Genomic DNA, 24,176 nt, shown 5'->3' on the forward strand with positions numbered 1-24,176 from the left:
GAAACAAACATCAGAAATGTTTTTAAAAAATCAAAATAAATCCCATGTATCAACCCCATAACTCTTAGTCTAAAAATTATTCTGTTTGTGAAAGAAACAAAGTGATTTTGGGAGTGCCGGCTGACATGATGCCTGAGCTCCTAACAGGGACAATGAGCGCATTTAATACTAGTCACATGGAACACAGTTTTCTAGAACCACAGAGAAAGAGTAACCCCTGTTGCTATGCCAAGATAAAGTTCAGAAACTGAAGGAAGGGCTGACCACTCACACCCTTTACTGCCAACCGTAACAGAATGAGGCTGTTACTTCAGTGAGGACAGGAGTAGCATGGGAGACATTCAGAGCAGTGCAGAAATTCGTTTCTAGTATTAAAGCAACCATTTAGGTTGTCTAAACCACCTCCGTCAAGAAAAAGCATACTCACTGCAACTCCTACAGAGTCTTATGATGGTGAACTTAAAACTCGATGATTTATGTTTTAGAGAGCTGTTTCAAAGGCATACATAGTAAACTATTTTCTGGATATGGAAAATATACACAGTAGGAACTACTGAAAATGGTTATATTACAAGACAGCTAGTACATACCACTGGCTGTTTGGTTATGTCCACCAGGTCTTTAATGTTGTAATACTGATGTTTCTCAAAAGCTGAAAAAAGCATGTCCAACACTTGTTGTTTATCAGCTCGAGCCCGTTTTCCATCTTCTTTCTTCTTCTTCTCATACTCAATCTATCAAATGGAAAACACATCTTTAAAGACATTCATATGTAACACTGTCTAATTCTCAGTGCTGAACATTAAGGCATAAAAAACCTATTTCATAAAACACTGTTCAATGACTCAGTGCTTTTCGTCTGGAAAATTTTCTCCTGAGCATTCAAATGTTCTTTTCTGAACATAAAACTAAGCATTTTGTCCTCAGCACAATTAAGCTTTTCAGATAGGTATCTCTGCCTTAACCAGCTTCAGTAACACAGCCTGCACCATGTGCCCAAACCTGGAGAGAGAATTAGTATTAGTACAGGAATACATCCTGAGATGGTATTTTCACTCCACCTCTGTTGGTATCAGCTTCTGCAGTTTAATGACAAATTTCAAACCTACAAAATGACATTCTCTAGAAAGCCCACAGACCAGCATGGCTATCACAACAACCACCTGCACAAAGGATGCTCAAACAGCCCTTGGACACTGTGCCATCTGCTCCAGGAACAGCATTCAAGGCAATCACTCCACCAATATAAAACCAAACTTCATCAACTGAAGACACACTTGAGCATGCAGATGGTATCCCTTCAAGAGAAACCTGAGCAGCACATGCAAAGTTAAACAGTGCTCTGAAAAAACCTATTTCAAGCAGAGGCCTCTTGTTGCCACACATCACCCTACTTCAGAATGAGTATTAAAAAGTACTGAACTACTACAGTTTGCACAAGACTGCCTCCAAAAATACTTCCAACATTTCCTCAGATTAATCATCAGAAGCAAGATTTGCACAGGCCAGCACATCCCAAACAAATCCCAATCACCAACATCTCCCATCACATCACCCCATCCACCCCCAATACCACCCTCAATACCAGAAAACCATCAAGCTCCTTGGAACCAACAAAGGTGACCCAGAAGGCAATATAATTCATGTAACCATCAAGTGCTTTCAGACACACTGTGTGGGTGAATCTGAAGAGGCACAATGTACAGCAGAAAAGATCCTCGTGACCAGTAAGGGACACAAGCCTGGCTGTGAGATAATTTTGTATGGGAGTTGTTCTGCCTCTCACGTCTCAAACCTGATCCTCAGAAGGAAGACCTTCAGAGAAGAAGCCTAGAAATGAAAATCACAGTTCTACTGGATACTAAAAATCTTATTTTTAATAAGAGAGATTAGCTTTTTGGCACAATTTTTTTTTTCCTATGTTTCCTTCCCAGCTAACTCCCTCCTACCCTCTCGGTGAAAATAGCCTGTATCTTGGTATCTGTCCCAAAATGGCTAAAGACCATTACCACCTTTGCCATTCCTCACAGCTCTCTGGCCAGTCAACCTTCTCGTTCAAATCCTGAAACAGATGTACCTCATTAAACTGAATGCAGAGCAACTGTTCCCAACTTGTAGCCTGAAGTTCTCTGTTTCTGCTTAAAACCTCAGATGGGCTTGGGCAACGAAATACTTGTGTGCTTTTCCAGCTGTATGTATGTCATAAAAAATACAACCTCTCCACACAAACCCAGACTCTCAAGACAATCTCTGTGAACAACAACAAAAAATCCACAGTACAGTTTGTACCTCTTCAAATGACATACAGTGAAAACGCGCTTAGCTAGCAACTAGCTACTAGTACAACTCCCTCCATGAGGAGAAAAAAATTGCTTTAAAATGGATGCTTCCCACACAAAGGAGCAAAGTAACAAGAAGGAAATTCTCAACATTCTCTCCCAGAGGTTAGGTCTCTGACAGGACTATTTCATGACCAGGTATAAAATCCTAATTACACAAATAACAGTCTCCCAGAAAATAACATCAAGTGGCCTATTTAACCAAAACACAATCTTTTTTTTTTTTTCCCTAGTAAATTGCAAGGCCCAGCATTCTTTCTCTCCTATTTTAGTGCCTCAGCACACTCTTGCCAGCAGGAGCTTCCATTTTACATTCTCTGGACAAGCTACAGTAAATCAAAGAAGAGTGTCTGTATTCCCTGTACAAATGTAATGTGGATATTTTACTATTATTAATTAATTAAGAATTAATGAATGACAACAAAGCTGGAGAGGCACTTTTTATAAAGGTATGTAGTGGTAGAACAGGGGGGGAAATGTTTCAAACTGAAAGAGGGTAGCTCTAGATTAGATATCAGGAAAAAAACCTTTGCTGTGAGGGTGTTGAGGCACTGGCACAGGTTGCCCAGAGAAGCTGTGGCTGCTCCATCCCTGGAAGCGTTCAAGGTCAGGCGGGACAGGGCTTGGAGCAACCTGGTCTAGTGGAAGGTGTCCCTGCCTGTCGTAGGGGGGTTGGAACTGAATGAGCTTTAAGGTAGCTTCCAATCCAAACCATTCTGTGATTAATGTATAAAATCAGTCCACAGAAAAACACTTGAATATCAAACCCTCCCTTTGCTGAAAAGTTATTTGCAGCTGGTGTCCCTGTTGCCCATATTTTAATTAGAAAACACTCCAGCATTTTCCTTGAACTCCAGCAACAGCTCCCACTGCTGCATAAAAAACATGGAGCACATTGTGAAGTGAAAAAAAGCATGGTATATGTTGCTGTTTTCTTCTTTTTGTCTTATGCCTATGCTGCAAAGAAAACAGGAATGAAAAAAAATGAAAGGCTGCATTGGAACTTGTTATGAGCAATCAGGATGTTTTATGCAGGAGGCTTAAAGCACTTTTTGAGACTTGTATTACCGAACACATGTACATAGTAAGATTTCTTTAAATTTGCGGGGTTTTTAAATATAAAAAGCATCTAAATACGATTTGATTTCAAGGAAGGACCATTTTAGAACTGGCTGTTGAGTGCAGCATTTGTGAGTTTATCCCTGCAAGACTTCATACAGGAATCAATTTCTCTTTGTTTACCTTCCCAGGATGTTGCTAAGCTTGCTGAAAAGCTGCCAAAATTGCCTTCCTGAAGGTATCATTAATGCTGAAGCTGATGTACTACACTGCTTTGGTAGACAGCTAGTACAAAGGTGATATAAAAGTGAGACTAAGTCTGAAGTTTCACCCGAAATAAGTCTGAAAGGTTTTCCCATCTCCTGGTGCACAGATACTAACCTCTACAGTATGGGAGAGTGGGAAGAGGGGAAAAGCACAAAGAAGCCTCTGAAGGGGTAACCAGCACCACTAAAGTACTTTTCTGCTGTATTAGAAACAAGAATTCAGTTGCAGAAGGATTCCAGCTGCAAGAATATCAACACCGCAACCTTATAAACTTATATATGTGTAATAGTTACAAATACAAAGAAAATGAAGTTCCATATCACTTTCCCAGAGAAGAAAAGCTAGGCTACAATCCTGGCATATATTGTACTGGCATTGCAATTTCTTCCAATAAAATGGTAGGCTTATTACAATTTATTGGGGAAAAAAAGAAATCATTTTCCCCATCCTTGTATTCAGGCAAGCTATTACTATTTCCCATCTACATGTATTTTATTTCCCTCTTCCTTCCTGTTGTATGTTCATTTATGGGTACATAAGCTTAAGCCCCATTTAGTATTCTATCATCTTCGTTCAGGAAATGTTACTCTTTTCTTTCTTACTTAGTAGACACTAATTTTTTCCTCAGAAGCTCCCCAGAAGACGACTGAATGTATCAGTATGTGTGGTAGTTTGTACATTTTTTCTTCTTCCTTGTGAGAAGTCTTGTCCCCACCATGTCATACGATTACCAGCAGTGCAGCCAGTGTTAAGAAAGCAACTGCTTCTTGAAAACAGCAGGAAAAAAAAAATTAACCAAGAGGTTTAAAAAGTTCATGGACTTGTTCTCCCGGTTGGACACCCCTTCAGCCATCTAACACGAACCTTAATAAAAGACTCAATGAAAAAGAAGGTGGTGTAGAGAGTAGTCGTGCCTGGCCCTTTAGAGTCAAGGCAAGGCCAAGAGTGATTCAAGTACAAGTAATTCCTACTAGATTTTTCCCACTAGAACTCCTTTAAGTTAGATATGAAAAGTAAACACACTGCCAACAGATAGCCATTAGCATGGACAGCTACGTAGCCAATAAAAACATTATAATTAGGACAGAAGAGCACCCTAACTTTTAAGAAGCATGGTTACATCCTGCTTATACCCCCTAAAGCTCACACAAGACTTAGATTTCTGTAATGATACAATGACAGCAGTTTGTAACTGGAATGAAAATTGAAATATTATCTCCAGGTTGAAGTCATGCTGTTGTAATTATGCTAGTGTCAGGGAAATGACACAATATCCCACTAAAAAAAGAAGCTGTACATCACTGTGGCTTCTTCCAGAATGAAAGGAGGAGAGTAACAGTCTCGTATAAAATTGCATTTGCATAGCAGGATATACCAGTGTGACTATTTTGGTTAAATGTCATTCCCTTAGCTGAAATAGTTGTATTGGTATGATCATCTATGTATAGATCAGGCTCTGAACAGTAACTACTACAAAACAGTCCCATGAGGAAGAAACAATTATTTTGGGTTCTGTGGAAACAGACTGCCTTTCAGAATAATGCTTAAATATCATCCTGCGTATTGTCATTTGTTTTATGTAAATAAAATCTTAATAAAAAGCATAAAAGTTTAAATGACTAAGAGAGTGACTCGTTTTCAGAATGACTTAACATTTCCCCCATTCAACAGTAACAGGGATTATATATGCATACTTACAAATTACTCAAAGAGGATCTTTAAGAAAAAGGACATTATAGTTTGTATGTACATCAACTGATCTGAAACAGCAGTGTGGGTGTAATATTGACAGAGCCAATGATGCTAATAACACGTACTGTGAAGGTATGAAACTGTGAAAAATTATCAGCTGTTACTCTTTCTTACTTGTCAGTTCCTCCGAAGGACTGGGAACTAATGATTCTTTTCAAGCCTTTTACCCACCTCCGTATGGTATTTTATTTGGCTCAAAGGAGTGCTTCCACATCTCATAGCACAGAGCCAGAACTGCCTTTTATCCCCAAACTTTAAAATTACATTTTAAAAAAACAAACACTAGAGGAAGAATGTAATAAAGTCACTAGAAAAGGCTTAGGTAAAGCTGGTCTGCCCTCCATCTGGTAACATGGGACTGTCAGAATTGACAGACCTTAGCCCCAGTGGTGATACTGGTCTTGAGACAGAAAGAAGATCCCCAGAAGACCAAATCAGGGAGAAACCAGATAACATGGGAGTGTTTCCAAACACAGTGGCCAACAGTGAGTCCTGAGCCAGACTCCTCCCGAAGAGAAGAAGGGAAAACGCTGAAAGCTATTTACATTATATTGATGATTAGCCACCGGTTTATAGTTTGTGGTTACAGCTTTGTCCAGTTGCTGTGACAGCCTTACAGGTTTAGAAGATTCTTCTATCTGTAACCTGCAAAAGAGAAGAAAAACAGAATTGATAAGAAGTTTAGACAGGAACACACTCAATAATTCTAAAAATCTGCAAGTATGAACCAGCCCTTATCAAAGGTCAGATGCAAACAAATCATAAGGCAAAACAGATGCACTCTCGTGAATTAAGTTTTTCCTACTGTTTTTGCTCGAGCACACTGTGAATTATTAGGACACTATGTATTATAGAGGATACCGAAATGCTGAAAACCAAGCAGCTGTGACCATGTCTGAACACAAATTTCAGTCCAAGAGTCTAACACTCAGGTGGAAGAGAAGCCCTTACTCTTAAAAAAGATCTAATCCAACCCAAATGAACCCAGAATCACCCAGCTGACTCAGCTGAGGGCTGAACCAGCTTTTGATCCATCCCTGCTGACTCACGGAGCACAATAAAGACCAGACTCCATGACCTTCTCTTTGATATTTTAATGTAAAATATCTTGGCCTTTCTTCTGGCATTATAGTACAAAGCACAAATTACTGTTTTACGAGCACTTTTAAAACCATGAAGATAGGTAAATCCACCCAGGTTCAAACCAACGTACAATCAAGTCTCAGTCATAGAGTTAACAATAGGTGACCTTCAGTCCTCTTTGGGAAAGACTCTGAGAAGGTCACAGGTTGAACGCATTTTGTCAAGCTCACCTGTATGTAATTTAAAGTTTATCCATGATCATGTAGAAGGAGTGCTCTGTTTACTTCAGGTTTAGCACTCCAAGAACTAATACTTGAAATGAAGATGCAAGAAACCAAGGTTTAGAAAGGTACAGGACAAAGTCCCTTCAGAGAATATAGTTTTATGGTACATGCAATTAATATGCTACCATCAGTGTAGTTACTGTGTTTCCAGAAGTGTCTCTTCCAGGCAGAAAAATCAATTTTCGCTAAACAAGGCAGTACTTAAAAAACAGTGTTTGAGACAAAAAAAGCTTGTTTTTTGTCTTTCTGTAAAAATATAATGCACCCCAAAAGCTACATTTAAATTTAGCATGCTCTGGTTTAACACCTGAACAAACTAAATAAATTGCATTTGAAGTAAGCAGTAAATGAAGAAATAAATTCTTTAGTTGCAGCAACTGGAAATAAAGCCAATTAATTATACTTCATTGCCAGCACTGCTGGACAGCTGCTGGCAGTTTCATCTCACACACAAACTTGCTTCCTCTTGAATCTGTGTAGACTTATCATTTGTTCTATGGTTTTAATTGCCCTTAAGTGACCATTGCCTTGCATTCTACATTTCTAAATCAGCAGAAGGTACATCAATGTCTTCCTCTGTCCAAATGTAGCATGTTTTTCCTTTGCTTGAAGGAAAATCAATGAGAAGGTAAAAGAGCAGCGAACAAGTCTTACTCCTGTTCTGGCAAATAAAAGTGGAAGTTTTTATCATGAGTGTTTATCTTCTGGCCTTCAATATAATTAAATGATTTTAAAGATTTCATTGATCTGGTTTCCAAAGGTCTTCTAAACTCATGTTTCACAAAGAGGCTCAGCCTAAAGTTAAATCAGTCCCTTTTCTCCAAGTCAGTCTTTTTCTTCACTTCATTGATTTTATTTTTTTTGTCTCAATGGCTTTTAAAATATTTAAATTTAAAAAAAAATATTATATTTTCTTGCAGTTCTTCACCAGTTTTCCTACTGTTTTGACCGGGGGAGTTTTCCACTCCCTCCTCTCCCCCACTGTTGCTATTTTTCATCTCACTTCTCTCCTCTCACATTTTTCCTTTCTGTAAAGGAGATTTCCTGCCCAACCTACTTACTGATATTGCTCCTGTTCATGAGACAGTGGCTCCAGAAGGGGCTCCTTTCCCCTCCAACGCCACTGCACCACCTTCACCTGGACCAGATTTAGCTATTTGGTTTGTGAAGCTTTTCCTTCTTATTACACCTGTAGCACATGTAGGAATAGACAAGGTTCCTAACAATATTCAGATACATCGGGTGGTCTCAAGATTTTGGGGAGCACTAGGATTTCAGTGGTGGTATTTCTGCAGGATTAGATCCTCCTTGCACCAGGCTTTATATTCATTACTCTTTTACAATACAGATTCACAATATCCTCCATTTCTTCAGGAAAACAGCCAAAGAACATTGGCCCTTCAACACTGAAACGCCAGAACACTGAAACACCTGAACTGAACACCTCAGACTGTCCTCAGAGGGAAAAGCCTTAGAATTGTGGTGTCAAATGCCCTCCAGCTCCTTAATAAATCAGATTTTTAAGTATGCGAACAATTGATGGCTCTTTAGCTTATCATGAACTTCAAACACCACTCAGTGGTGAAGGTCTCGTCCTGTTCCGGCATTTTAAAATTACAATACAGGAAATTTCAACCCCCGTTTTAGTGCCTCTTCCAGAAATTAATCCTTCTTTGCATAAAAGAACACCAGCAATTTATTTCTTAACATTTTTCACTTGCCATGCAGGATGTGCGTTCCAGCTTTTTTATTTTAACCTGCTAATTTCCAGACTGGTATAAAACTGAATGTGTAGGACAACTAATGCACTTCTCAGAGGCCTCCAAAGGTTGATGGCAAAGAAATCATGTTTAACATGTGAAGCTCCCCAGCACACCATCTTGAAAGCTAAGAACAACCGGCCTGCTTAGGAAGCAGGATGGAAGCCTGCCAAGTGAAAATGGAAATGGACAATCTAAGTTTGTTTCTGAAATGGCAGAGGACTTCAGAAAGATCTACATGTACGAACCAACAAAGGTACTGGCTACAAATGTACGTATCTCTGAAAGAAATTTCAGAGATGTCAGTGTTGTACCTCAAGATTTCTTGCCAGAGGTTTCCAAATCACAACTCACAAATTTCACGTGGTCTCTAGAAAACACAGTCTGCTAAAAATGTATTATATTCCCAGTATTACTTTTAATGCAAGCAATTAATGCAGCTGCCACATGCCACTATGGAAATCTAAATGGGAAGCACGGTGACTCAGGAGGCAAACCTTTTTATTAATATGCATTTATTGTACACATGCATCTTGCTCTTCTCCCTAATGGTTGCCCTTCACGTTTCTTTTTCTGCAGCTTTCAAGATCTCCTGGAGAATGACAAAGACCCAGGCTGCCTTCTTTCCACTGGGCTTCCATGCAGAATATGGTCACACAATCCTACGGGGAATGACAGCTGCTGCCCATCTGGAGACAGCCTCCCCAAAACACACACATAGAGGTAAAGGGCCTGACAAATGTGCTATAAATGCGGTAGAGACCCCAAATTAGCAAATGGTTCATGTACGGCTGAAGCACTGAAATTTGCTTACTGCATTACAAAGAGTAAAGACAAATAGCCTGTAATCATTTTGTCCACATGATTTGTTGGTACAGACACTATTTGCAAGGAAAAATATCGTGTGGTTTTGTTTTGGTTTTTTTCCCTTTCTTTTTTCCCCAAACCATGCTGTAATTCTCCTGCATTCAGAAAGTATTATGTCTGAGTGAATATAATTGACTTTTAAAATTTGTATAGCTGTTGTTTGAAAAAAAGTTGATGAAATATATATTTATACAGCCTAGTAATTATACACTCAAACATTTATAACAAAAGCTATGAATCGGGCATTATACTAGCCTTTTAGATCAATGATTTAATGTGTTTAATAGTTACCTCTAAATGTTCATTTCTTACACAGAATTCAAAAGGCAGTATTAAACCAAAATATTATGAAGTGTTTTATACAGGGTTTTCTCAGAGTGAATCTTAATTGAAACTGTTGGTAGGAATAAAGAGAAAAAAATCAATAGATATTCTGAGTCACTGGTGACACTGATTTAAAGGAGCAGTGGCTTTTTACCTATTACCATTTATTATGATTTGCAGGAGTGTGACAGTTAAAAGCCTTAGTTATGGCTCAGAACTACACACAACTCTCCAAAGAGTTAGATTTTCCACTGAACTCTTGTTGAAATAGCTAGTGCCATAATTCATGCTAATATCTGGCCTAAAGATAAAAAGAAAATGCAGTTTGTTTTTTTTCCCTCAAACTGCCAATAAATTAGTGACAGCAGCCACCAGCCTGTACACTGGTTTTCTCTTCCACCCCCAAGATCAAATATAGCTCTTCCGCCTTGAAATACAGTGAGTTACCAGCAAGGCATTGAATTCACCACAGTCATGCCCAGCAAAATACATTTTATACTGCAACTCTGATTTGTCATTGTGCCTCCAGCTGAAGACGGGCAAAAAACATTCAAACAGGCTGGAAATAATTTTATAGAACTTGTCAACATGCAGCAGGCTCATAAAGGGAGACAGATGAAGGCAATATGTACATTCCTAGGAGAAGAAACTGAGAAAAAGCCTCAGGAGAGGCTTTTAAATATATGTATCTTCCAGAAATAAAAAATAAACCAAAGACCTTTAGAATAGATGATTTCCTGTGATTAATCTTCTGCCACAAAACAAATGTTGCAAAGACCAGAAGCAGCTATTAATCAGAAATGCTGCTAGGACTTGACATTTCTAAAGAAATTGTTCTATGCACAGGACTGAAAAGTTTTCAGTGTGCTTGGCCTTCTGTGCTTGGCTGTGTTTACACGCGGTACTAGCAAGTAAGGAGCCAACCCTACTGTTGCAATGAAGGAAAAGTTGGTTTGCTTCTCCCTGTGCAGTATCATGCAACAGAGATGCACTAGAAGAGAGCAAGCCCATTGCCCAAAGCTCTCCAGCTCTGCGCAGTTCTGCAGTTGTTCTGACTCCTTGCAGGGTTTCCCAGCCCAGGGGAGTGAAAACAAAGGACTAATGCTCTCTTAGTCCTTTACTCACTAATTCTGCACTTGAACTAGACACTGGAGCTGCATTACATGAAGTTTCATGATACCCAATATGGCCAACCAAGTTTTTTGTTTGCTTTTTTATATTGCCAAACATCCCAAACATGATGAGATGTACCTACACCCTGCAAAATCTCATCCAAAACAAGCTAATAAAATAAATGCAATAATATTGCTCCACACCTACTTCTCTCATGTTCGTTTGGACTACTGTGACTTGCGGAGGTTCACGTAGCATCTTTTCTGACTCTTCTTCCAGGCAAGAGTATTAGTAATAGAAAAAGTGAACAGATGATGGGCAAGAGATGAAAACACCCACGAGACTGCTGAAACTTAATGTTTTTGTAATTCTGTGAGAACAATGGGAACTTTAGCACATCCTGCTAAAACAACCCCATGGCAGTGCCCAACCACAGACAACACAGGACATTACCAGAATGTCCACATGAGTAAAAATACATTATCTAATAATAATGGTGACAATCTGTTGTTAGACAATCTGTCATATATTCTAAAAGATGAGAATTAGCAACATGCCAGTTCAGCATGTTGTGTTTCACTGTAAGAAGTCCTACTGTCTCGTGTTAAATGGAGGCAGATGACTGCAGCCTGTTGCGCAGATGAACTTACTGTTCTCCTTCAGACACTGTTACTCCAGCACACACACCCAGTCAAAGCAAAGTGAGCCTGTCCCCATTTATAAAGACTAGACAGGCAGACAGAGAAGAGGATAAGCTGAATGAAAGTGGCATTAAGAAGTGCATTTGTCAGTGTTAAATAACAAAATGTTTCAGATTATTAATATAGAATATGATTTATAACTAATTTTAAGTCCTGAAATCCTGGCATTACAAGAAAAGTGCTGCAATTATTATATGTTGAGGAAATCTATTAGGTTTTTCTGAAGTTGACATCTTCAACTACATATGTTGAAGGCTGAGCAATGAATCATATGAATATAAGATAATTTTGTGTCTAATATTGAGATAGGCACCATAGTCATAACTGAAGACTCAAATTCTACATACCTTTCTCCAGCACAGAAGATGAGGTGACATGAATAGGAAATCAACAATAAGTAACAATTTCTTATGCATTTTATTTTCTGGTTTGCTAAAATGGAAATAATTGAATAAAACCACTAAGCCCCCCATTTTTCCTCTCTGAATTTAGCATTGCAAATGATTAAAAACCTTCTGGGCTGAGGTTCTGAGGATAAATAATGTAAAGATAAAGCAAGACTGACTTTTGCATTCTAGGAGTGATATAACTGAGTAAGTTTATTATGTGATCTCAACTTTAAACATTTTAAGTGATGCTCTAGTGCAATTACCATGAAGAAATTTATGAGATCTGCTTGACATTGCATATTTTTTTAAACAAGCTCACATGTGTCTATAGATACTTCCTCTAAAAGTGTCTGATACTGATGAAAGAGTCCCTGACCATATATCCTTAAGGGTGCAGATACCGATTTACCCTTGAGAAGCAAAGCAGCCTCTGCACTCTCCTTGTTCTTCCAGAAGGACTTGGGTCAACCCAGCATCACCCTGTAGCTGGGTGAAAAGGCCCTTCTACTGCTATCATGCTGTGAGTCAACGGAAAGACCTTGCGCAGTTAGTCATAGAATCACCAAATCATAAAATAGTTTAGGTTGAAAATTACCTTTAAGATTATTGATGTCAACTGTTAATGAAGCACTGCCAAATCCACCACTAAACCATGTGCCTAAGCACCACACCTACATGTCTTTTAAATACTTCAACAACTTCCCTGGGCAGCCTGTTCCAATGCTACACAAATCTTTTGGTGAAGAACTTTTTCCTAGTACCCTCTCCTGCTTCAGCTTGAGGCTGTTTCCTCTTGCCCTGTAACTTCTTGTTCATTAAAGAAATGAACATTTCTTACTACAATTCGTGTCCTCTGGAAGAGCAGAGAGATCTGCAGCTCTGTAGTTGTTGCTAATGTCAGGATTTTGCAGTCCTTTCTATCCTGTGGCTATCACATTCAATCAATTAGTGACCAAGGGGGAAACAAACCCTCCATTATTGATTCCTACCATACTTTCAACATTTTCTTATTAACAGTCACACCATGAATGGCTCTGTTCTGCTCATTTTTCAGCCCAACACAAGCAAAAAGATCAAGAACAAACAAAAGCAGAACTAGAGGGGACACTCTTCTCTTAGAACTAAGCCAGGGTTACAAGTGCATCTATGCCTGCTCTATTACTCTATATGGGGCACCGCATCCTAATTTCTAAGTGGATAAAACGGCAGGACACAGTACCTTTTTATACCAGGGTGTTTATACTTGTGGTTCATTCCAGTGACAGAAAGGTTTAAAACTAAGGTGAAGTAAAACTTGGATTTGTGTTGTCCTGAGCGTGTGTGCTACCTCGAGCACAGGTATGAGATGAGGCATAAGACTGGCAGAGTGACAGTGCTGGCCAAGCAGAAGAAATAAGCAGCATGACAGAAGAAATGGGAACACAGGTGAAATTTCAGAAAGAGCTCTGAAGAGAGCATGACATCTACATGACACACATCAGTCTCACGTGGAAGAAGATACGGAAGAGACACAGAGGCTGGAAGAGAAGCATGACATAATGGGCTGGATAGGGAGGATTGCGGTGAACATACTCCAGAAAAACAGCAAGAAAGGGAAAAAACTGGGTTAAAAAGTCTTAGCTTTCCTTTGGGTTTGTTCAGCCTAACATGTACGCCAAAATCTACAGACCTCTCTACCTCTGAGCTAACCATTCAACATCATCTGTACAACAGGCTGCACAACATACACAGATGTCTGTGTCTTAAATATCACTAGGAATGAATAACCAAGGAAAGCGATTCCTTGCTTCGAGGGAAGAACGAGAAATCTCACAAGCCCATTACTAATACTAGAGAGGGTGAAGACTGGAGCTCTAGGAAAAGTGACTCATTAGTGATCTAAGGAGGACAGAAAAAGCCCATCCCTTTAATTTTAACATGAAGATTATCATCCTAAATTAAACCCAGAGGTACTCTCTTCAAAAGGATCACATACAATTTTAACTATGCATGTACACCTATTTTTGTTATTCCTATCAAACAAGATTCTTCAAGAAACAACTTGACAACATCAATTCTCCCTTTCTTATCCTAGTAGATGGTTTAGACGGTAAGCTGGAAAAGAAAATAAAGACTGCGTGGTTTCGGGGGGGGTGAGACTTTTTGAAAATATACAAGTGAGCTTAAATACGGGCAAAAACATTATTAAGATGTGAACTCATTATTATTAAGGCAAAAGTGTAAGGAATCATAGAATAGTTTTATCTGGCTCAAGACTTTTTCTTCCTTTGCAGCCAGGTGTTTGGAAATTTCTTGCCTCTTATTAAAAGGGAAGTTTATTCTAAATTGTCAACAATCAAAATCAACCAACCAATACATAAGTAAAGTATGTATAAGTATGAAACATCATTAACAAAATACAGTCTGCTAAAATTGACAGCATGGAGGAAAGGGTTAAACCCTGCAAGTGCCAAGCACTTTGAGTTTTGATCTAGGTGACAAAATGACACCTGTGGCCCTGAGATTTTTGAACAGAAACCTGGGATAAAATGTGTTTAAGGTCAAGTCCTGTACCCTGTTACACCACCAAGTACACCTTCCTGAAAATTACGCAGTCTGGAGTCCCATTCTTATCCAAACTTTGAGGACCACCACATTCTACACTTTGGGTCTGTCCTGACTACCCTGGGTTGCCCACTCTCCAACCAATACCAATACAAATGTGTTTGAAAGTGTATGTACCTGTACTTGGGAACTTGCTGCTATAAACTGTTTCCTGTTTAAGAAAAACTTGAATATTTTCATTGGTATTGTAAACCAGTTAGTAACAATATTATACTTGGATGCCTGAGGAGATAAGATGGATGAAAAAATCTGACACCCTAGCGTAAAAACCAAGATAAATATCTTTAAAAATGAAGTTACTTTCAGGTATTTATCTGTTTCAAAGACAGAATTTACCATCATTATCATGAAATGATAGTCAAAATTTTTCTCCTGTGAATTACCACCTGAAGAGTACCCAGTGATATAATTTCAATTTTGCTACATTACACCATCTTCGGGGAGGTGTCCCTGCCCATGGCAGGGGGGTTGGAACTAGATGATCTTAAGATCCTTTCCAACCCAAACCATTCTGTGATTCTATCATTTATAGAAAAACATCCTGTCATGATCCAAAAGAACAAAAATAATGAAGAATCACTGTATGTTTATGCCTTTATATCATGTTTTTAAAGATAAAGCCTCCTTTCACATTTCCATTTTCAAAGATGCAGTTTCCTTTCCTGCTCCCCTTTTTCTCAATCCCCCAAATTCTCCATAACAGCTTTATGTAAGACACTATTTCAATTTAGATTTTAGAAGAGGAATTTAAAATTTGCAACTATTACTTATTTCTAAAAGTAAAACAGACAGACTTGGTCTCCAAATCGCATAATCTTCATTTTCCTGCCAAAACTAATCTGCAGTGCTTGTTTCTGCTTTGAAACCAATGATATAAATAACGGGGACTTGCGAGTCCAGGCAACACAAAGCCAATCGCTTCTTGACAGTGTCAGCAGATCTAGAAAGGGTTTAACAATTTGCTAATTGGAACAAGAAAGGAGAATTTTAGGAAGAAGTCTGCTAGACGAAAAAGCTACATCTTTACCATGCCCTGAAAGGCCTATGTCTTCAATTACTGGTAAAAAGGTGGATGATTTACAAGCTCAGTCAATTAACTTTGCAATGAAACTGCTCACAGCTAAAGAGACACTGGAAAGAAAGAGGCAGACTGTTGGCTACAAGTGCTTAAATGAAAAAAAACCTAAACCCAAAGGCTACAGCACCTCAGCTAAGTCTCCTCAATCTGAACCTCTTCTCCTCTTCTCCTGAAAAATGTCTTCAGGGAGTCACAGCTGACAGCACTCTGCATCTGACTACGTGCCCCCCTTCCTACAACTCCACTTCCCAGATACCTCGCCACTCCCCTGACAGCTCTGCAAACAGCCATGGCATCTGGCTTCATTGGGCATCTTCCAGTTTAAGTTTACTGTACACAATTTAACAGTTTGTGGCAATCTGGGAAACATTTGGATTGCTTCCCTAGAAAACCTAGCTGGCTCAATTCCTCAAGTTCAATGAGTTTTTCTCGGCCTATTCTTTCCTTAGACTGCAGAACTAAAATGCCAGATAGCACAACGCCTTTTTGAGGACATTCACCTCCTTCTGTTAAAATAAACTTGTAATCAACCAGTGAGGAACTGCTGCAAAGGGTACTGAAATGAAACCGTCATAGGCATGCTATGTGCATGCCTATGGGTCAATGTATTAATAACTGTATACTGTCATCAATAGCTTACAAGGTAATCTTGCACATTTCAGCTACTGTTAAATAGGTTAACCATATGCTTGCACTAAACAGCTGAATTAGCTCATATTCAACTGCTGATTTAATCCACCCAACACTCTTCCCTGCAAGCAAAGGGAACCAAGTTGGTTTTAACTGAACTCTGAAAATGTGCTTAATCCAAACAAAATCAGCATTAGAGAAAGAAACCTGTTTTTCTCCCTAGTCCATGAGAAAAAGCAGTCTTGTTTATCCTCCCACTGGAAAACTTAACAGTTTCTCCTGCAAGCTGCAGGAAAAAAAAAATGCAATGCAACCGAAGAGCAGACTGAAAGATGTATCAGTTAAAGCAGAAAACAGATTGCTTTTTTATGAAGTCTGATCATCATTCGTTCGGCCAACTGTGTCTTCTTTGCTAGTTGTACAGCACTGATGCTCTGCTGCATTTGTTCAAAATAATTACACTTTACCTCCTCTTATTTTGCAAAACAAGTGCTTCCCCAGCTCCCTCTCCAGATGCACCACGTACCTACCCACCTCCGCCTGAGAACTGCTGTTATGACATCCCTCAGGCACTGGAGCAGGGACCATGCCCTAATAAGCAGAGCACAGAGAGGCCAGAGGCAGAAAGCAGCCGTGTGGAGGGAGCCCAGGAAGCAGCAATAGGGGTGGGAGCTGCCAGGCTGCTCTGAGGCCGGGAGGTGATGGCAACAGGGAAGGAAGAGCCACCGTGGGGCCACCCGCTGCAGACCTCTGCTCCCGCTCACCAGGCTGTGTGAAGGATGGTTTTACACCAGCCCTGCATCGCTCAGCCTCACTCCAGTCACCTTCCCCAAGGTCCGGTCTTTGAAACCCTGCTGCAGAGGGCAAACATGAATGTCATTTTCTTAAAAAGCCTTACATGGCTTCTGTGCATCATCTTCAGTGTGAATGGTTCTCATCACAGCCACAGGTTAGCCCCTGATAAGACCTATCACTCGGTACTTTGAAAATACCTTCAGGATCTGGAGGCTGTGGCTTAAGAGTCAGCTTTGAGCTCTGCTACCGCCTTAAACCAAAAATTATAAAAGTTATAACAAAGTATCTTTCTTTTAAAAATGCACTGATGACCACGAGGCACAAGAAGGTTTTGAGGCAACTGAGCCCAGAAAATGTAAGATTTCATTCTGCATTTTAAAAATAGAATTTAAAAGCTAACTCCGTCTTTGTTTTGGAGAAAACAACAACATGAGCTTGGTAGCTCAGAATACTATCTTCTGAACACTCCCTAGGGAGCTTATTTGTTAAGAAATAAACTTAGCTCCATACACTTCTGAGCTCTGCCACATTACTATTCTCCTCTTAATTAGAGATTTTCAGAGGAGTGCCTGTTATTTGTGAACACAAAGAAACTGACCCGGACTTTGTGCAGCCATACCTATTCTGTTATTAAATAACACCCCCTCAAAGATTTGATTATAGATTTGCCTGGCATGAAAAGTTCTCCAACCAGTTAATGGCTGAAGCACAAATGTTGTCTAGCTTCCCTAACAGGAAGCTGGATAATTGGGTTTGTCCATAAGATCTGTGTGAAAGCAGACTCCATGCAGGTGTAATTTGGTTGAATACATCCTCCGCAGAAAAAAGACCCATGAAGTCTTGAAAGAAGCTTCAGGACTATTATATTTTAAAGCCTGCTCTGTGCAGTTTTTCTGCACCTAAGGCTGCAATTAAAAAAATATATATACAATAAGGAATGTTCCACACCAGTTTTATTGGTTGGTCATAAACCCCCATGGAACTGGATTTGTTAGTCAGTAATTCAAACATGAAGTACGATATACTGTGAAATTATTATTACTGAGAAAAGAGAACTGTTTTCAAAAACTTGCATAATTTTTAATTCAGTGTGCACATACATATCAAATAGCAGTGTGAAAACCAAAAACTTAAGTATACGAAGTCTGGCTGGGATGCTCCCCACAGCAGCCCACATAGAAAAGAAGGCTGGGGCCACGCAGAGGAGGCCACGCAGAGGAGACCATGCAGATGCTCAGAGGGTTGGAGCACCTCTCCTATGGAGACAGGCTGAGAGAGTTGAACTTGTTCAGCCTGGAGAAGGCTCTGGGGAGACCTTTCAGCACCCTTCCAGTACCTAAAGGGGGCCTGCAAGAAATCTGGAGAGGGACTTTTTACAAGGACATGTAGGGATAGGACAAGAGGGAATAGCTTTAATGTAGATAGGTAGATTTAGATTAGACATTAGCAAGAAATTCTTTCCTGTGAGGGTGGTGAGGCACTGGCACAGGCTGCCCAGAGAAGCTGTGGATGCCCCATCCCTGGTAGTGTTCAAGGCCAGGTTGGATGGGGGTTGGAGCAACATGGTCTAGTGGAAAGTGTCCCTGCCCATGGCAGGGGGTTGGAATTACATTGTCTTTAAGGGCCCTTCCAATTCAAAACATTCTGTGATTCTTTGATTTCTATGATAGCGGCTAGGAGTGTGTTGGTAATGCACTCGTGTTGGCTGCTGATGAGCAAGAACCAGCAGACAACCAAGGCTGTCTCTCCAACACCCCACAAAGGCTGTTAGGCTGAGGGTGGGAAAGAGGTTGGGAGGGGATGCTGCTGGGACTGCTGACCCCGGTTGACCAAGGGGATATCCCACACCATACGATGTTGTGCTCAGCAATAAAAGCTAAGAGAAAGGCAGAAAGGGGTATTCATTATTGAGGCACATGTGTTCCGAAGCAGCTGCTATGCATCTTGAGGCCCTGCTTCCCACAAAGTGTCTGGACATCGCCTTCTGATGGGAAGCAGAGCATACATCTCCTTCATTTTGGCTTTGCTTCCACACACAACCTTTGTTTTCTTTCATTAAACTGCCTTTACCTCAACCCATGAGTTTTTCCATCTTATTTTCTCCCCCTGCCCTCAGTAGGCCAGGGAGTGAGAACAGCTGTGCGGGCATCTGATGGCCAAAACCAAGGTCAGGGCACCACACTTAGAAGCACTAATAAATGTGTAATTTTATAAAAAGTTACCTTGGGATTAGAGATTTTGAGAGCTCTAGATGTTTTAAAAACTTCTAACACTGATGTGAGAAGTACTCTGTACTACATATATATACTGCAGAGAATATGCAGCAGTAAATACAGATCAGATCAGAACAATGTGAACTGCTGGGTATTTGTCCTCTCTTCAGTGGCATACATGGTATATTTTTAGGAATGCTTGTGGTATATCACATATATTTAATGCTTTACAAAAAGGCAGTTTTTATTTTCCCCACTCATGTCTTGTATTAAATTCCCTTCTTTCCCCACAATACTATCACCTTGAAGAATGTGTATTAATTTTTCTTGTGTATAATTACTGGCTTTGTACAAAAATAAAGCTATAAGCATCTCCAGGGGAACCAGGAAGCAAACCATTTATTGTTAAAATAGTGATATTTGACAGTTTTAGAGCTGGTGGACAGTGTTGAAATTGTGTGGGAGATCAATTTTTAAATTCTAGCCCTAAGTTCAGAGGAGCTGAGGGCACTCTAGAGAAAAGAACAGGGAAAAAGAATCACTTCAAAGAAAGAAGCAGCTGTAGCAAATATTTAATTCTCAAAATGCAGAGAACAGTCAGGCAATTACATAGAAAGGTAAGGAATTGTAAAGGTTTCTTCCAAATGGATGCTTTTGTATCATGTTATTTCTGCAATACTGTTCAGACTTACTTGTTTCATCACACCCTTTATTAACTCTGCAAGATTTTGGAGGACTCCCACATCCTTCAGTGCAGAAGGAAACGGAATGAAATTACCTACCACTTTCCCATCCTTATTGCTTGCAACACCTGTATCTAGAGCCACAAACATTTTGTGCTTGTGTAAGTGGGGAGAAGAAAGCTGTCTCTGCTAGTACGTTTCTTCAGCTATACCAAGCCTCAAGACTCCTACAGCAGTTAACCATTTCAGTCTAAGTAGCTCCTGCTTTAGAGGTTACAGGATCTGTCTGAGCTGAAGAAGACAACATTCTACACACTGTATTCTTTCCTGCCTCTGGCTTAGCAGAAGCAGAACACAAACAGCTTTTCTGGCCTTGACTATTTCGGAAAATCCTCCATTCTGAAGAAAATAGGAAACTTATTTTTCACAATGGGAAAAATGCCAACTTATGCAAAACACTGTTATAATTAATTTCTAATTCCTCTCCACATCAAAAACTGAGAAAATAATTCACCACCCTTTCTACTCCAGTGCAAATTTTATTAATGGCTGCATGAAAACTAGGTTTGCCAAAGGGACTGGCAGTACACAGCTTTGTAATGCAGACAGGGTAATAACAAATAGTAATATATGAAAATGTCAAATAACAAAGAATGTAGTTTTATGCACTGAAACAACATGTCTTTACAGTAGGTGTTCTGGTATGTGATACCCTGTGTAACACATGAAATAAACACCTTACTGCAATTAAATACAAACAACCTGAAATGGGACTTCTCCCTTAGCACATGTTCCATGACAGACGGTACTGGAGTGATATTTGCTCCAAACCAGATTAAATCAGTTTTAGAAACTGAATTCCATCGATGAGCAGATTGCACCATCTGCTTCTACTAATATACATTAGAGAATGTGTATTTTCCATAACTGCATATTTACTCTGTAATCAGAAGACTGTAAGACAAATAGCGATAGCTTAGTCTATGGAATGACTGAGAAGCACTGTCATTTATGTCAAGGATGTCAAGGGTGTAACAGAGAAGCAGGTTATTTGAAGGCTGTGCAATGAAATAAAGCAAGCAAATTAGGCAAAAGAAAATTTAAGCAGCACACTGGGACACTAACAGTCATTGCAGTGATGAGAGAAATACAAACGCAAAAAGCGTAGATGTAATAAGATTTCTTACTAATAACATGTAGGAAACAAGAGAAATAATCTTCCAGCTGGAGCCTAAGCAGAGATGGCCAGAAATCTGAATTTTTATTACACGCCTTTTGTGTTCTCAAGAAAGAAAAAACCCTTGAATCAGGAGGTAAGCCAACATTTAAAGTTTTCATGGAACAGGAATGCTTCAAAATTTTGTTTTGGAAACCCAAACATGATGTTCCCAAAACAAAATATGCCTTCCCAGTATCCTCAGCAGCTGCTGACTGAAATCAGTGCAACTCCTGTCATTTCCATGGTTTGCTGTGGTGACAAAAATGACAAAAGCTACCCCAGACTCCAGCCCAGGGGCTGCCAGAGCATCTACATGGTGCCTTGTCTCTGGCAGGGCAGCTGTGTGAATTGCCCAGGAATGTCAGAGCCCTGCATCCCCAGGCCAGCTGACTCCTCATGCCACCCACCATCAGGGCAGCCGGCCAGATGACTTCAGAAACGCTGACAGCTCATACTCAAGACGTCTTCTCATAAGCAGCTAAAACGTCAGGCTGACACAATGGTTAGACGCTCATCTGATATACCGGGATCACAAAAAAGAACCTGAGATAAACACTTGAGAAGCCAGGGTGAGATTTTAGCATTATTATTCTAGTTTTCTTATTATCCTCAGTAGCAATGATGATTATTTCCAGGCCAGTGAGATATTGCAACTAATGAAACAGTATTTCATAAGGTATGACAGTCTTTTTTGAAAGGACAGTCAAAGAAACGAACTATTGGGGCATTAATATGCCCTAGTATAAATTTGTACAGGTATGGAACAAGCTATGTTGTAAGAGAAAACAGAGTGGAGGACTCTTCAGGGCTGGAAAAGCAAAAAATGACAAGATGAAGACATAACTGAGGTCTACAGTATCATTTGGTCCAGCAAGACAACAAACAAAGAACAATTGTATGGTTTGAATACCAGAACTAGCACACATTAAATCTGTAAGATAGGAAAACTCAGAACACCACAGGAAAGGTATTCTTCACACAACTTGTAAATAAGTGACGGAACTTCTTGCAGGATACTATGGATGCTAAAGGATAAATTCCTAAAAAAATAACTGTATTGATGGCTTTTAAACACCAGGACAACCCAAAAGTCCTTGAGGTATGAACTGCTGGAGACTCAAGGATTGTGCTGAGGAAGCACATTCTAACAGTCTTCTCTCTAAGCCACTTATTATTTCTATCTCACATTGGATGACACAGTTTTTGCTCTGAACCACCAAAGACAGTCTTAAATTCAGGCATAAAACATGTAGAATGCATCAAAAGTAACATTATGTGTACCACAGCACGGGCAAAATGTGCTGAATTTAGCAGGAAAACTGAAGGGACAGTGCACTCTCCCCTCCCCTCAAGCAATGCAAGGTATGAGGTGTGCCCTCTATTGCACACCAAAAGTGAGCAGCCATGTAGTCTCTCCTTTGGAACTACAGCATAGCTACAAGCAGGTCTGTAAGACATAGCTGGAAGATTTGCATGTGCTAAACGCTTGCTGCAACTCAATAAAATTGACAATTGAGAAAGAGAACACATATCAGACATTGTTGTGATTTCTGCTCACTCACTTGAAATGACAGTCCTGAGAAATGTTAATTACGGGGCCAGTAATCAAATGTCATAAACAGCTACAGTAGATGGGGGGGGGGGAAGGAAAAAAAAGGATTTTAATGTCATTCAAAATGGGTGGTAGATTTAATTAGCTTCTGCTCAAAGGTACCTCTTAACAGAAGGATGGGATCCAATACAAGGACACAAAGGCATATATTGTTTCAATCCTATTGTGGGAAGTAAGTCTAAGAGAGAGAAAGAAAATTGAAAGGAAGACTTTCTGTGCCAAGTATTATTTCAAAAGCAAGGCTTTTGACTTCAGACTCCTGGAGGGAAGAAAGATCTTGTAAGAAAAATAAGATGAACCTGGTTTTTGCCTGAAGCTGGGAAGTGACCATGCTACAGAATGAATTTCTGTCAGGACATCAGAACACCACCATCAGTTCACTTGCCAAATCTGGACTAGTCAGCTTCTTCATGTGTCTATTTCCCTGCTTGAAAATTCAGCTGAAAATTGATGATCTAAATGCAAAGCCTGTCATGACTCCTGGATATGGGCATATTACACAGAGTATTAACAAACTCCACTGGGCCATGCCCACAGCATGCAAATAAACACAGAGGTACCACTTCGGAATAACATGCAAGCTAAGTAGTTGAGCCAAAAAGAGGCAGAAGAACTACAAAGTGAAACATTTATTCCTGCTGCCCAATGAAACTGCAGATAAATTAAATTACTTGTTCATGATGGACATCCATGAGAAAGCTGGGCATTTACACCCATGACAAAAAGAACTAGAAGAAATAAAATAAAGCAAAAAACAAGTTTGAGAATTACTACATTTTAGTAGGATAAAGTAACATAGTCATCACCTGATGAGGACAGTCTCAAGTAGGGAACCCTAAGCACCTGTACAGACATTCAGACAGGCCCATCTCCTAAAGCGAGAGAAAATGAAGCACAAAAATGTAGGCAGAAAAATATCATAAAAAATTGGAAGGTTTTTTGGAAGAGTTGTTTTTTTTTAATACAATGAGGAAGCTAAAATTACATAAATAAAAGATTTCTTCAAAAAGGTGTAAAGGTGCAATATGGGGGAGAACATAAAATCAGCAAGCAGAAAGGAGAGGCAAACAGACAGCCATAAGACACTAATTTTCTGTACTCCACACAGAAGATTAGGTACATCAGATAGAGTTCTGTTCATAAACTGGGGGTTCTTAGGAGAAACATGTCCATTTCAGGTGGAGATAGGGAATATGCTATTGTACTACAATCTCCATCCAAAAGTCAAACCAGGGCATCCTCGAGGTTATTTCAATGAGCAGCAGAAACTATCGATGGAGTCAAGTATTTCTCTCTTGTAATCTTGTTTATTTAAAAAAAAAAGTCTACAGCTTTGTCTTCCTTGGAGATGGGCTCCGAGATGCTTGTTTTGAGTCATTTACTTTGACAGAGTTGTTTCCAAAA

At 39.7% G+C, this 24,176-nt stretch overlaps 1 protein-coding gene across 2 annotated transcripts in view; it reads right to left on the reverse strand.

The window, feature by feature from the left end:
* The window catches only part of GTF2F2 (general transcription factor IIF subunit 2), a 96,988-nt gene that overhangs the window by 7,188 nt on the left and 65,624 nt on the right, over positions 1–24,176 (reverse strand). For both annotated transcript variants that reach the window (XM_057426928.1, XM_057426927.1), the window contains 2 exons: positions 5,963–6,062; positions 591–734 (listed from right to left, as the gene is read on the reverse strand). In XM_057426928.1, coding sequence (XP_057282911.1) covers positions 591–734; positions 5,963–6,062 — 244 coding nt within the window. The remainder of the gene's footprint in view (positions 1–590; positions 735–5,962; positions 6,063–24,176) is intronic.

This window comes from Pezoporus wallicus, unplaced genomic scaffold (genome assembly GCF_028554395.1).
Source record: "Pezoporus wallicus isolate ANWC-B61680 ecotype Strahan unplaced genomic scaffold, APGP_CSIRO_Pwel_v1 contig_7113, whole genome shotgun sequence".
Classification (NCBI taxonomy): domain Eukaryota; kingdom Metazoa; phylum Chordata; class Aves; order Psittaciformes; family Psittacidae; genus Pezoporus; species Pezoporus wallicus.